The sequence below is a fragment of the Sebastes fasciatus genome, chromosome 22 (genome assembly GCF_043250625.1).
Source record: "Sebastes fasciatus isolate fSebFas1 chromosome 22, fSebFas1.pri, whole genome shotgun sequence".
Lineage (NCBI taxonomy): Eukaryota > Metazoa > Chordata > Actinopteri > Perciformes > Sebastidae > Sebastes > Sebastes fasciatus.
In genome coordinates this window covers 15,583,324-15,599,516 of record NC_133816.1, presented here as the reverse complement: position 1 = coordinate 15,599,516, position 16,193 = coordinate 15,583,324, and the positions used below count along the sequence as shown (strand labels likewise).

General features: G+C 42.0%; 1 protein-coding gene across 1 annotated transcript in view; it reads left to right on the top strand.

Moving 5' to 3' along the window:
* Positions 1-1,093: 1,093 nt before the first annotated feature.
* ablim2 (actin binding LIM protein family, member 2) overlaps positions 1,094-16,193 on the top strand; it is an 84,651-nt gene continuing 69,551 nt past the window's right edge. Inside the window, exon 1 of the mRNA XM_074623547.1 lies at positions 1,094-1,475. Within this exon, the coding sequence (XP_074479648.1) occupies positions 1,463-1,475 (13 nt within the window). The 5' untranslated portion in view covers positions 1,094-1,462. The remainder of the gene's footprint in view (positions 1,476-16,193) is intronic.

Genomic DNA, 16,193 nt, shown 5'->3' with positions numbered 1-16,193 from the left:
ACTCCGAGCATTGCTGTGTCATCCAAATTTAAAGGGACTGTTTGTAACTTCTTACACATATAAATCAATCCGGGTCGGTGTCCCATGCGCGCTCGCGTGTGGCTACGCTGTTCAGACTCAGACTCCAACACAAAAAACACGGAAGCACCAAAACCGCAAAGTTATATCTAGTGAAGCCGGTCTTGCAAAACAGTGTTGGCCGTGGTCGGAGTCTCTGCTGTACTCTGCTCCTCTGCCTGCCTGCCTGCCTTCACTAACAGCTCGCTCCACCTCACGTGCATGCGCTCATATCTAGTGATATTCTCAGTGGACGTTTGTGCAGAATTAACTGCTGCAGCTCCTCCAGACCAACAGAGGTTTCCCGTGTCTTGTGAAGTGACGGGGCTCCGCAGCGAGAAACGTTATCGTCTCCGACCGGGTGCCGGTGTCTCCCCTATTCCCTCCGGCCGCGGTCGGGAGGCTGAAGCAGGAAAAGCCAACACTAGGATCAGCATTGATTCATGGAGAGACCTTCGTCTGGTCAGCTAACATTACTGCCAAGCAGGTGAAATATAGAGTGATATTGTGGTTTTAGCCGACGTGTGTCGCCTCACTGTTTTGACGGATGCTCGCTCACATTCACGTAGCGCGTGCACACGGGCGAGCGCGAGCAACAGGACGCTGACTTTCGTTGACTTAACGGCCACAGGTGTCGCTGTTGCAACCAATTTCTGATTCTTACAAACAGTCCCTTTAACGGCGTGCTAAGTTTCTACAACCTTCCGACCCGACCTGAAAAGATAACGGCCGGTAAATATACGCCGGGCTAATTTCACCATCTCTTCTCACAGTAAAGTCTGCAGCAGACACTTCGCCACTGACCAGCTCATAGCGCCAACAACAATTAATGGTCGAAGACGGCTTGTTAAAGGTGCTGTACCGACACTATTTGAATTTAATAGCTATTAAATTAAATTAAATGTATTTATTTTGCACAATTTAAGACTATACAACATAAAACAAATAATATAAAGTACAGGAAGAGGCTTTATTGGATTGCTCCAATAAAGACTTTTATTTTGACATGCCACACCGGAAACACTATGCACTCTGCTGTGCATCTTGACTGTAGTCGCGTCTCTCCACCGTGCGCCCACACCCAACCTGCACTGTCTGCTGTACAGAGAGGCAGCGCAGCTCTGCAGTGTATGCGGGACTTTGTCTTTGGTGTGGCCGTTTTGGAGGAGATCTCTGCGGCATCAGCAGCCAGGGGACCACCGGAGACCACAGGGGACAACCTGTCTCTCTCTCTGCACCAACCACCGTGGAGACATCTCCATTCATTGTGTGCTGGCTGGCACTGAGAGGTGGTGCGCTCTGCAGGCTGCTGGCATCATCATCAACACCCATGTCCTGTCAATGTGGATAGTGGGCTTATTTACTGAGCATCATCTGACAGGAGAACACACATCTGACTGGCACCATGAGCAGCACTGGTAAGAGCATCTTTACTCTACATTACACTCATGCATACTGGGTGTATTCATGTTAACAGCCTAGGGAACAATAACATATGGCTTCCAATGTTGAATAATGAGTCTGTGGTTGCACAATGTGTCACCTGTTTTTGGCTGCACAGTAATATTCCTCTGTGTAAAATGTGATGCATTTGTAATATGCATCACCTACTATAGGCCTGGGTGTTGTTATCATGCATCTGCTAATGCAGGCAGCAGCATCAGATCAGGGTGCACCCAAATATGTGATGGTATATACAGTTAACATTGATTGTTGTTGTCTGATGTAAAGACACAGACTCAAATGTGTCCCTGTCATAATAAGGGCTGATTATGAGACAGCAGGTACTGTAGAAAGGCCCACAGTGGGTCTGTCTGGTGACTCTGGATTCCTGGTGGTGGTGGTGGTGGTGGTGGTGCTGCTGTCACACCTGGCTTTGTCCCCAGGACAAACACGAGGCTTGGTCTTCATGTGAAGCATGTGTGCTGTCATGTCCTGCAGCAACAGCACTGCACTGTTTGTTCTAGATGTAAATAACATGCAGTTTGTGCTTAAGCCGACATAGGACATGAGTTACAAAACATCCTAATATCAAAGATTATATATTTTTTTTCAGTTTTAGGGTGTAGTTTTGATTAAAATGTCATAAAGAATAATGTCAAAGAATGTTTTATGAATTATGCAACTTAAACGTGCAGTAGGCAGAATGTGTTTGGCATCATTGGGTTAGGGTTATAGGCATGGAGTGATGACAGTTACGGTTCCTCTCCAGGGAAGGAAATGTAAGAAACTGCGTTGTCCTCTTAAACCTGCAGTATAGGCCGAATGTTTTTGGCATCATTGGGCAAAAAAATCCATAATAACCTTTCAGCATATTGTAATTCAAGTGTTCTGAGAGAAAACTAGACTCCTGTACCTCCTCTTGGCTCTGTTTTCAGGCTTTAAACAATCTAGCCCGTGACGGGAGACTGACCAATCACAGGTCATTTCACAGAGAGAGAGAGAGAGAGAGAGAGAGAGAGAGTTTCTATTGGCTGTGCTCTGGCTGGTGGGCGGTGCTTGGTATTTCCTCAACGTTTTGAGCTGAACGTTTGTCGGACGCCCTGTTTGAAACAGGCTGTTTCTACTTATTCCTGTAGTTCGCTTTGAAAGCACAGCAATGGACGAGGAACAGGTGATTGGTAAAGTTGAAATGAGGACTTATCTATACCGTTCGATACCTCCTCATTTCACTACAAAAACCTAAATAAGGTGGCAGTGGCTGGAGGGAGATCGCCAGATAGTTTACTGGCTATATTGTATGTAATTTCCAGTAAATATCACAGTATAAAACCTGTGTTGAGAGCAAGTAGCCTTTACCACTCACCCATCTTTTAAGTGGTTACGTCTCCAGTCTGATAGATATATAAGGAATCTCTGACAGCTACAATGTATCTCCCACTTGGCGAAAGCAACAAGAGAAATGTCGAAATGGCTCCATAGCCATCATTACTCGCAATTACATCCAATTAAAATCAGATATTAACTGTAATTTAGTCTATTCAGCAAATTCAAAATGAGCTTTACATGTCTGTTTGTATCTGGTTTCACCTAGCACACACCACAAATATGTAATATGATAAAAGAAAATACTGTAGTTAAAATTAAGCATGACAAAAATGTAAGAAATGGGGGCAACCATACTAATATGAATGAGGCTTTTCTCATTCTGCCGACACTGTAAATGCAGCATAACATTGACCCTTGCATAGAGCATGCAAAGGAAATCCCCCATCTGATTTACTAATTTAGAAATTCCGGCATTCAACTTTGCAATAAATCTAGTCAAAACCCAAAATATAAGATATCACTGGGGACAGAGATTGGAGCCCATTAATGAATCTAGCTCTTCAGAAACAGAAAGTATGGATGGCCCCTGGTGTTTAATGAGGAGACCCATATTGCTATGCAGCGCTGCTGGAGCTGTTAATGAGAGTACTGCAGCTTGTCTGGGAGTAAAGAGAGGAGAAATTCATTAGCACACGGCTGTAAACTGCAACTGAAAGAGACAAACAAGGGACATTGTCTGGAACTTTGTCTCTCTCCTTTTTAGAAGTTTGACCTTTTAACTTTGGAAGAATGTCACGTGGATGTGTGATTGGAAATTAAGTTCTCTACATCTTCTCTACATGTGTATGATGATAGCTGGTCTCTACATGTAGGGATAAACTGTATCAGGTGTGTACAGATTTCAATATAGCTGTCTAGTTATGTAGCTAGCCTGTATAGAGAGGATGTATAGTGACTTATACAGTGGTGGTTTGCTTTCTTTACTTCAAAACACAGTAGAAAAGCTCATCTTGCTGCAATTGGATGTCCAATTTCAAGTGACCCAGGCCCTGTAAACCAAAGTTACATGGACTTTTATGTAAATGTAGCAATCTGTTTTGGTGATTTTTTGGGGGAATTTGTGTTTTGGGATTGTTCCTTCCCCAATCTTGTCACTTTTATTCCACATATCTGTTTCTGTCCAGAGTAAATATTGATTATATAGCTTTATCTCATATAAACTGGATATGCCAGGATATATTTGGTCACACTATCCAATGAAATTATTAGCCCCAAAAAGGATGTTATGTTATTGTTTCAATGGGTAAAAATCATAGATTGTACAGTATATAAGAACTGGACGTAGCCCCTGTGACATCACCCATTGGTTTGTGGACTATTGTATGAAGCCTCAAGTTTGGCATTTTGGCCGTCAGCCTTTTGTTTTTTTGGAACCAGAAGTGACCATATTTGGACAAGGGCAAAGAATGATTATTGCCAAGAAGTGAAAGTCAATTGTTGGTTCCATTGCAATGTCAGTGCCCAGCAGCAAAGCTGCGCTTCCACCATTTTGGACTGAAAGCGACTACCAGACGCCAGTAAAACGTCCGCCTAAAAAGTGAGATACAAAAGTAAAACAAAATTATTTCTTAGCTATTGTCATATTCTCCCAAAATGGCCTGTATTGAACAATAAAATATCACAGTTTCCAACTTCTTAGTGTGTCTTTTAGTACAACCGAACGCAAGGTAGCTACGCCCTAAAGCTCTACTGCGCTTTTACACTAAATATTGTACAGAACTGGGTGATAGCAATATGACACAGTGTGTCACTATTTCTATTGGCCGACCATGCAAATTAGCAGGTCTCAGTTGAGCAAAGTTGAGCTCTGATCCCGGAGTCTGTGGACCCGCCTGGAGATCGCATTGAAACAGGAAATGCATTCTTTAATTTGTTGTTGCCGTACAGGCTTGTTTACATGCAGTGAATATTTCCATCGACTGCCGATTTTTAAGCTCTGGCATCCTACTAAAATCCTCTGTGACCCCATGGGATTCTTGGATAAAATGCCAGTCCTCAATTCAGATGATGTTCTCCTAAAAGAGACGAAGAAGAAGAAGTAAAAAGACACTTCTCTCCTTGAGAAATAAACACGAGATCTGTATATTTACAGGCGTCTCAGTGTGGCGGCTTAGTAAAATCTTTGTTTGACATTGTTTACCTCGTCCAACCACAGGAGTGGTGCACTGGAGTTTAAATAAAGCTCTCAGAAACAGGTTTGGCATGAACACGCCCTGAGAGAAATCAATGTGCAGGCCAGTCTGCATTCTTTCAATTCCAGAAAAACATGTTAATACACTTTAGTTTATCACTAACTGCATGGGTTTGTGTGTAGCTCTCAGGTATACCTCCTTTAGCTGAGACACATTGAGCCCCCTAACCACAGGGGATAATTGTCATTGACTAATAGGGAGGGATGATGGTAGAATAGCCTGTTAATTCCAGCTCAGATTACTGCCTCAAGTCACATAAAGAGAAGTCTGATCAATACTGATTCTCAAGCTCAACAGATTCCACGTAAAGACCAAAACCCTACAACTCATTATTGCTGCTTTAGTTCAATGCTTTAAGTCACTGCAGAACATCCTGGACCGAGAGAATTACCAACATTAGTCACAGCTACTCCTGGTTAAGTACTAGTTAGTGAGCAATTACATCCACCTACAAACACATACAGTATATACTTATCTGTTGGCAGTTGTGACACTATACTGCAGTAAGGCATGGTTCCCTTCGGCTCTGTCCCGTTAAATCATGTGCGTCACAAGTCATTTGTTGCAGCAGTGTGCAGGAGTTTTGCACTAAAAAGACATGTGCCTCCAGGGTGTGTGTGCTTCGCGGTGTGTTCTCTGTCAGGAATGATGATATATATATGTAAATGTGTGCTGTTTGTGCTTGTTGAAGTGTTACTGAGTTCACCTGTGTGTGTGTGTGTGGTAGAGGATACGTTGGTGTGTGATTGTCCATAGTTAATCGCGATTAATTTCAAATGAATCTCACATTTTTTGTTCTGTTCAAAATGTACCTTAAAGGTAGATTTGTCAAGTATTTATTACTCTTATCAACATGGGAGTGGGAAAATATGCTGCTTTATGCAAATGTATGTATATATTTATTATTGGAAATCAATCATCAACACAAAACAATGACACATATTGTCCAGAAACCCTCACAGGTACTGCATTTAGCATGAAAAAATATGCTCAAATCATAACATGGCAAACTGCAGCCCAACAGGCAACAACAGCTGTCAGTGTGTCAGTGTGCTGACTTGACTATGACTTGCCCCAAAACTGCATGTGATTATCATAAAGTGGGCATGTCTGTAAAGGGGAGACTCGTGGGTACCCATAGAACCCATTTACATTCACATATCTTGAGGTCAGAGGTCAAGGGACTCCTTTGAAAATGGCCATGCCAGTTTTTCCTTGCCAAAACTTTATCACATATTTACTTCATCACCACCGCCCCGCCCCATTTCATTTGCACAAACAACACAAGGCTAAAGTTAGCTTTGTATGGAGTCCTACCACTACAGTACAGCTCTGCTTCTCCTACTGTAAACTGAGTAAATTACTTTATTTTATTTTTGTTTTAATGTTTAAATGTTGTGTTTCCCAGTTGCTCCAGCTGTGTAAGTCATGCTCTCACTGCTGCAGTGGTGGCCCACGCTGCTGAAGGAAATAACAGTGGTTACAACTGATGGGCAGATCCGGACTGCAGTCAGGCTGACACCACAGCTCCCACTGGGATAAACACTGGCTGACCTCACTGGTGCTAAGCTGCTGCACTGGGGCCACACACACACACACACACACACACACACACACAGTCACACACACATACATACACACAATAGTAATTAAACTTGCAATGTGGTGTGGGCGTGTGACATTTCCCTGCAGCCTGCTGTTTTACATGGACCTTTGATGAATGCAGGAATGGACGTGATGTTTATTCTATATGACTCCACAAACTGAACAGTTTGGTCACGTCACAGTTTTCGATGAGCATAGCTGATATTAATGGATTGAAGCTGATCTAATACTGTAGTCATTTATACTGGGACACTGACTCAGTTGCACTAACATTAACAATATGCTTATTTTCCATTTACCATAGTCATAGGAGAAGATCAATATCAACTTCTTGATATCTGCAAAGATATTAGTGTGTTTAACCTCAGCTCAGAAACCTGGAAGCAGAGGAAACTGCTAACCTATAGCTCAATCAAAAGCAACAATTGATAAACGTATTACAAGTGAATTACAGTATCAAACGTAAAAATTTAAAATATTTCATTCAAAAAGAAATGAGCACCCTTAGGCTTTCCTGCTTTTCCCGTGTCATATCCATTGAGTCATACTTTATTCATTCCTTCACTGCATACCTCACATCTCCAGCATGCAGTATTAATTGAGTCTTCTGTGTTGAACATGCTGAGTGGGTGACATTTAGGTGTGACAGTAGCCATCAATGTCAGCCATGTATTTTACAGGGAGTTACGTTCCAGGCTGTGTTCAAGCGGCCGTGGCATGTCGATTAAATAAGTGCGGCTGTGTATTAGCTGACATTATAGGGGATTCTTGCGAGTGTAGCAGCTAAGTTAGCTTTACACCAACAGAAAGCTTATTTTATTATCATTAAGTTATTTATCCTGGTGGATGTGGTTGATGTCTACATCAGTGCTGCCAATTTTCTTAACTTTTAATTGAATCTAGGTTACTGTTTGGATAGTAACTGTTTGCTGAAACTGTCTACTGCCCAATTGGGAATGGGTGATGTGTAATGTTATGGTGAACCGAATTGTTCCTTACTTTTTGTGAAGTTTCCCCATGCGGGGCTGACAGAAGGTTTAAAACTTGGAGCAAATTTAAATTAATAGTAGTATTAGGTGGCTGGTCTAGCCACAGCAAGAAGCTGGAACATCAGGAAAACTGCAGAGATGAAGATTTTTGCTGCCCATATTACTGGTTTCTCCTGCTTGACATGATCAGACGTCCTACTTTGTCCAGGATTATCCCGGTTTCAAGCTGGGTGTTCCGAGTCCCAACAAATATCTGTAAAACACTCAAATGTTCCGGTTTTCAACAGTCACGACCAAATTGTCCTGGTTTTCACTCGGGCTGCAACTAACGATTATTTTCATTGTCGGTTCATCTGTTGATTATTTTCTCGATTAATCGATTAGTTGTTTGGTCTGTAAAATGTCAGAAAATGGTGTCCAACGATATGTCTAAATGCTGTTTCAGTGGAGTGAGTTTGACTTTTTGTGTATTCTCGTGACCTATAAATCTTACAAATCTTCATACAGAATTCATGATGCACAGCAGAGGGTTATATACACTCATGTATGCACACAGATGCACAGAAACAAATGTCTTATTCAGTTCACTGAGCTCTGGATTGGACACCATTATAAATAACTAACAATGTTCCCTTTACCAATGGATCAAATGAAATCTATTCTCACCCCCCCATTTAGCGCAAAATTACAAAACTCTTAAAAGTTAGTGTTTGATCTAACGGATACTAAAGCATCGCACAATCTTTCACCGTCTATATGGAAGTCTGTACTCGAGGCTGCAATCTGACAAAGCGTTTTATGCTATAGAGCAGGGGTCACCAACCTTTTTGAAACCAAGAGCTACTTCTTGGGTACTGATTAATGCGAAGGGCTACCAGTTTGATACACACTTAAATAAATTGCCAGAAATAGCCAATTTGCTCAATTTACCTTTAACTCTATGTTATTATTAATAATTAATGATATTTATCTTTGTGAAAACACTGATCATGTTAATGATTTCTCACAACAAATATATAGAAACAGATAAATATCAATATGCAACACTTTATTTTTATATTTTCTCTAAGTGCACATGTTTTTCAAATTTTTCAAACATTTGAAAATGATCACTTCTACGACAGTCTTGTGAAATCACAATATCCCATTTTAACTAGCTAGCCACTAACATTTTTTAACAAATCATGAATTACTTTGCACCATGTTTGTACAAATAATAACTCATGTAAAATACAAAAATCAACTCTCAAATTTTTAAATAAATCATGTCACACTTTGAACTGGACACCAAATCTGTTATCTGTTTCTTTGTCAGTTAGTGGGAAGCCTGGCATTGCATGCTGTTAACCAGTGTGTTGTACTCTGGTGTGTAACTTGACACTGCAACTCTGAGTGAGTCTTGCAGATGTGCATCAGTGAGGCGTGTTCTGTGTTTGTTCTTGATGAAGTTCATGTCAGAAAAGGCTGATTCACAAAGATAAGTTGAACCAAACAGGCTTGCAACCTTCATAGCTGCTGCGCATACACCACTGTACTTTTCTGTGTCAAGAAGGCACCAAAAGTTTGGTGCAGCCTGATGGGCTTTGAGGTGGAGGTCATTTTGCAGTGTTACAATTTCAATCTCCACCTGTTCAGCATCCAGGCTGAATGTTGCACTTAACTGCTCAGCAATACATGATATGTCCACGTTCATGAAAGGATTAGAAATGAACGACACACATGGCTCAAGCTGATCCAGGTCACAAAACCTGTTCTCAAACTCTTGCCCAACTCTGTTTATGACCTGAGAGTACTTTTCTGCAACTTTGTCAAAAGCCTCAGATGCAGAAGCATTGTCTTTCAGCACCATCTGCACAGAGGGAAAGTGCAGCACTTTTTTTCTCTGTAAATGCACAGAGAAAAGGTTCATCTTAGCTTTAAATGCATTTAAAGCACTTATCATATCGGCGACAGTTTTACCTTTGCCTTGCAGCTCACAGTTCAAACTGTTCAGTTTCCCAGTAATGTCCGTTAAAAATGCAAGGTCAAGTATCCACTCAGTGTCCTCCAGCAGCACGGTGTCCTCACCTCTGGACTGCATGAACTCTTTGATTTCACCCAAAAGTGACAAAAAACGTTGCAAAATTCGTCCCCTGCTGAGCCATCGGATTTCTGTGTGTAGTAGCAGGTCATCATATTCAGCTGACAGCTCCTCCAAAAGTACCTTGAATGTTCTGTGCTGTTTAGCTCTGGAGCGGATGCTGTTTATGATCTTCACGACGGGAGTCATTACGTGCTCAAAGCAGATCACTTTTGCACATAAGGCCTGCTGGTGTATGATGCAGTGGTACTGCAGAAAGTTTGGGAACTCTGGGTCAGCTTTACAGTGAGCAACGAATCCTGTGTGTCGGCCGATCATAGCAGGAGCCCCATCCGTAGTCACTGATACCAGCTTTTCCAGCGGCACCTTTTTTTCCACCAAAAACTCCTTCACTGCGTTATAAATGTCAACTCCCCTCGTAGTTGTCTTCAGGGGCAGTAGTGTCAGAAGTTCTTCTTTTGTGGAGAAATCATCAAACACCATCCGGATAAAGACCATCAGCTGAGCCGTACTGCTGCTGTCCACCGACTCGTCACACTGGATGCTGAACCACCGGCACCTCGCCAGATCACGGTCCAGCTGGTCGGCCAAGTTCCCAGACATCATCGACACTCTTCTTACCATTGTAGTTGCCCCGAGTTGAACATTGGAGAGACTGGAGAGTACATCGGTTCCATACTTCTCGTCTTCAAGCACAGTTTTAGCAATTATCATCATTGCTTCTTTGACAACCTCCCCGTCTGTAAATGCCTTCTTTTTCTTCATCAAGAATTGCGTAGCTCTAAACGAGGCTTCGGTTGCTTTTTGGGAGTTTTTAACCGGTCTAGTGAAAAAAGACTGCTGTTTGCACAAAGCTGCCTTTAACTCGCGGGCTTTTTCTGCTCGCAGTGCGCTGCCCGGTGGGTAGTTAGCATGGTAGCTTGTGTGACATGTAGTGAAATGTCTCTCCACATTGTGCCGCTTTGCTATCGCCACAGTTGCCCCGCAAATGAGACACACGCAGGATCCTTTCACAGTGGTAAAAAAAAACTCTACCTCCCATTCGTCGTGAAAATGATGTTTTCTTTCTTTTTTCTGCCATTTTTTGGGGTAACTCTTCTCCTCATTTTCGTTGCGTCTGCTAGCTTGTTTGTATGAGCGCAACAAACGCTACGTTTTGGTCATGCGCACAATACTGACCTTTGAACTATACTAGGTCAGAGTTCATTTATATTAAACACAAAAAACATTTTAAATTTTAAGTGTTTTTATATATATATGTTGTCATTTGTAAGTTACATGCAAGTCTGATTTAAACAACAATAGCAAAAAAATAAAATAAATAAAATTTAAAAAAAATAGAGGCAGCTCACTGGTAAGTGCTGCTATTTGAGCTATTTTTAGAACAGGCCAGCGCGCGACTCATCTAGTCCTTACGGGCGACCTGTTGCCCGCGGGCACCGCGTTGGTGACCCCTGCTATAGAGGCATCTCTCTGGGGACTGGAGGCACTGGCAGAAATAACTTCCAACATACCATCCAACTGTCCATCCTCCCACCTATGTTAAGCTGCGTATCCGGATCTGGGTGGCCACAGACTTGGCAAGGTACAGATGTCCTTGTCTCTGGTCACATGCTTGGGAAATGTCCATTGCCAGATTGGAATCCATGTAATCCATCCGGTGTGTTCTAGGTCTGTCCAGGGGTCTTCTTTCTGTTAGACATGCTCAGAATACCTCTACAGGGAGGTGTCCGGGGGCATCCTGATGAGTCCTTTATGGGGATCAAATCCTGTACCACCTCAACTGACTCCTTTCAATACCGAAGGAGTCAAGGAGCAGATGTTCTTTTCTGTGCTCCTTCTGGATTCTGTGGTGACGGAAACTTATTTTGAACTTCTGAATCTTCCATGAGCGTGATTGCAGGTTAGAACGTGGAGCCGCCGGTCAATCAAGAACTTTGCATTCAGGCTCAGTTCCCTTTTCATCACAGCAGTCCTGCGTAATGACCGCATCACAGCAAACGCCACACCGATCCACAATTTTGACCTCACTTGTGACCTTGAGGCACTGAACTACTTCTCGTTAAACTAAACCTGTAGGGGTTGTTCTAGAAACGTCCAAATTGTGATGGATTGGGCGAGGTGGTATTGAAAATGATTGGGGATATCCATAGTTCTTAATGTAGCCTAGGTTCTAGATATTGTACAAGATACAGTATGTGCATTTAGGACTATTCAAATCATATCTTTGTTTCTATGTATAACAACTAAACTGGTAGGAAAAGCTTGAAAAAATCTCAAAGGTTAAAATCTCCATCATGGACCTCGAGATAGCAGGTATGATGAGACCTTGAAGTCCTTGAGTAAGGCACTCCCTTTTAGGCCCGTTGGTGGATTCCTGAAGGTGTCTTTAACTAGATCCTGACCGATATTTTCACCCATTTTTGCGGATTATGTACATTTTTGAGTGTTTAAATATCAGATAGAAATGTGCTTGTGAAGGTTCTCACTCATCAAGGTCATGAAGTTTGACGCTTCTCATCCAAGAAGCTTCTTCAGAACTGAAGAAGCTTCTTGGATGAGAAGTGAAACGTCTTCAAGAATCTAAACCAAGTCCAATTGCTGCTGATTTTTAACCCTTACTTGGATCAGATAGAAATATATTTGCCAATATTCTTTTCTTAGTTTGTGCTTGATTCTTGATTCCTGATTTGCTCACGAGGTCGATATAAATCAGCGCTAATCCTTTTGCGACAAGTTCAACTTTTATGGAAATTTGTGCCGTTGACCAATAGCAAACTTGCCTTGTGTAGACCTTTGAGGAACCAAAGAGCGGGAGAGTCGACACCACCAAGCCATATTCTTTAGAAATATGCTGTCAATGTATTTCACATCAGCTCCGTCTCTCTAGTTGACAACATACTGTATAGTGGTCCTACAGGGACGGCAGTTTATGATGGAATGTATCCCTATAATAACTCGGCAACAATGTTAATGCGATGAACATATGTGTGCTGGAGCTATTTGTAGGCACAGTGAAGAAACAGGACATGTTGTCCTTTGTCTTTTTCAAATGCATCATGGGAAATGTGTGCAGCTACCTTGAGAGCTAACTCTGCACTTAAACACCTGGATCAGATTACTGCTATGTTGGGAGAAGAAGAGAGACGCAAAGATCAATGAGCTCCGGTGAATTATTCATCAATTCACTTTCTCCTGAGTGTGTGTGTTCTTACTGTGATTGATCGTTCCTGGAGACCGGATTGTTGTCTGTGGCCGTCCAATGCATGGATGTATAAAGACAACTGGATACAGCATGCCATTTCCTCTCCTTCTTTGTCTCCTCTTCTCTCATCACATCTTCTATTTCCTTTCCTTTCCTTTTCCTCTCCTTTCCTCTCCTTCTTTGTCTCCTCTTCCCTCATCAACTCTTCTACTTCCTTTCCTTTCCTTTCCTTTTCCTCTCCTTTCCTCTCATTCTTTGTCTCCTCTTCCCTCATCAACTCTTCTATTTCCTTTCCTTTCCTTTTCCTCTCCTTTCCTCTCATTCTTTGTCTCCTCTTCTCTCATCATATCTTCTAGTTCCTTTCCTTTCCTTTTCCTCTCCTTTCCTCTCCTTCTTTGTCCCCTCTTCCCTCATCAAATCTTCTATTTCCTTTTCTTTCCTTTCCTTTCTCTCTCCTTCTTTGTCTCCTCTTCCCTCATCAAATCTTATATTTCCTTTCCTTTTCCTCTCCTTTCCTCTCCTTCTTTGTCTCCTCCTCCCTCATCACATCTTCTATTTCCTTTCCTTCCCTTTTCCTCTCCTTTCCTCTCCTTCTTTGCCTCCTCCTCTCTCATCACATCTTCTATTTCCTTTCCTTTCCTTTTCAGCTCCTTTCCTCTCCTTCGTCTCCTCTTCCCTCATCAAATCTTCTATATCCTTTCCTTTCCTTTTCCTCTCCTTTCCTCTCCTTCTTTGTCCCCTCTTCTCTCATCACATCTTCTATTTCCTTTCCTTTCCTTTTCCTCTCCTTTCCTCTCCTTCTTTGTCTCCTCTTCTCTCATCATATATTATTCCTTTCCTTTCCTTTCCCAGTGAGTGATCCAATTAACCAGATTAACACACTTGTTTTCATTAAAGAGTGGGATCCTACAGTAGATGTGGGTCACAGTATAGTATTTCTTTGGCTGTTAATTCTCCGCTGCTCTCTGACTGGAGATGAAATGTTGTGAAGACAGAAATGTGCTTCATGTTTTGCTTCCCTGGTGATCACTTATCCTCAACATCAGCTTTAAAGTACACTACTGCTCCTCAGTCCGAAGCGCCGCTGTCAGTGTGTGTTGTATGTGTGTCTTTACTCATTAGGACCACATACGGATGGAAAATCCTGGTTTAGGATTACAACTTGAGTTACATTAAAGAGTAGAAAAGGAGGTTTAGTTTGAGTTTAGGTTGTGTGTGAGAGCGTTTCTTCTCTCATAGTGATTTTTACTCCATTTGATTTGCTGAATATTTGCAGGCTTAATGCTGTTGAACTGTAGGGTGTTCCCCTTGTTTATATGCATACATAATCAAAATCAAGTGAGCAATAAGCATGCGTGCACACACACACACACACACACACACACACACACACACACACACACACACACACACACACACACACGCACACACACACACACACACACACACAGTAGTATCATATGACTTGTATTTAAATTATATCCCGATAACAACCAACGACCAGGGATTTAGATTATGATTTAATTCAACCACATTGCATATACTTGATTATTTTACCAACAGGCCGGCAGATTGACATCTGATTTCTGTTTTGCACATCTGGAAAAACATTAGTTTTGCATAAATGCAACAGTGCATTGTTGTATTCTGTAGTGGGGTAGAATATGTGGGTTTTGGATTATTGCAGAAAATAAACTCTGTGGCAAACAGACGTTTATGATACTTACACGTTTTGTTCAGCAAGATAATCTCCACAAATGAACAGCACTTTGTGATTTTTGAAATGCAATCGCCAGAAATAAAAAGCTAACGTTAGGCTTTAAACAAACTACACCACGGGGCTGTAAAGGCGGACGAGTCGGCGTGATGACGTTTAGTAGTCTCATTTAGCCACGTGTTCGCAACCGCCTTTTTTAAGACACATAAAGGCTTCAAAATTCACGAGAGGGTTTTTTATTGAGGTATTTTATGTTGTATAAAAAAAATGTAAAATCTCTTCAGCTTGTCTTAACCACAGACCTTATTTCAGGCATCTAACTAAAACCCCATTGACTTCCAGACGAGGAAACAGGAAGTGCTAAAATGCTAACTCATTCCTGCAGCACTCTATTCCAGGTCAAACAGTTGCTGTAACAAGCTGGCTTCAGTCTGGAGTCTTCTCCTTCTCCTCTGGCACTCGTCCATCCATCCCTCCCTCACTGGTTGCCATTGGTTACAGCCTCATTTATCCTCCTCCTCTCTCCAATGAGAAGCTAGAGCTGACAGTGTGTGTGGGATGTCTGCCTGTTTATGGCAGCTATATAATCTGGAAGGGAGTTCCCTCCTGTTTACGTGGATAAAAACACACATACACCACAAAAACACCCGCTTCCTACCACTGTAGAGGTTTTGATTTATGGTATCTACCTACTGCACTGTATATTTCATCTGAGGGTGTATTTGCAAGAGCAGAACTAAATAACACTAATATACAGTTGCACCCACTTTCAGCCTCACACACACATCCATTCACACACCCACATACAGCCTAAATATCAAACTGCATCATATCCATCATTTCAAAAGTGGATGGCACTGATTGGTCCAAAGTTATAATTAGTGTCATCCCTATATAGTAGCAAACCCGTGTATCCTACTGTAGTTTTCATCAGTGTGAATATGACCTGTATTTCTTGCTGTATTAGAAGTACAGTAAAGGGAAACCTTTTTGGGTTAAGTAGCATTTTGTTCACTTTAAAGGGTCCTTTTGGAGGTCTAAAGGTAAGCTGCTTTTTACTCACACACACCCACCTATAGCCTAACGTCCTCCTTTGAACTCATCTTAATGACCTGGACTTGGGATTGGGGTCGATGGTGCATTGCACAGGCACACACACACATACAGCTATAGAGAGATAGACCCACATCTCCAGCCCTTATCCATTATCCACCTCACCAGTATTCCCAGTATAGAGATATGGTCATCTGAGCCTTTGAAGTGAAGCTCTTTACGATCGTTCGCTTCAGTGCTGCAGGCTTCTAGCGCATTAACCTGCTCTATATAATGACCCAGTGGTTTCCTATTCGAGGTGGAACACGATTGATTAAGTCGTGTGCATACGGGACGTGGTTGGCAATGATTGTAGGAAAATGCTTGGGAGTGGTGAGTGATATTATCTATATCAGGTCAAGGTCAAAAGGTCCTGAGGAGACCTTATCTTTATTTAGTACTTTGCATGCTTGAGTCTTAAAGAGCC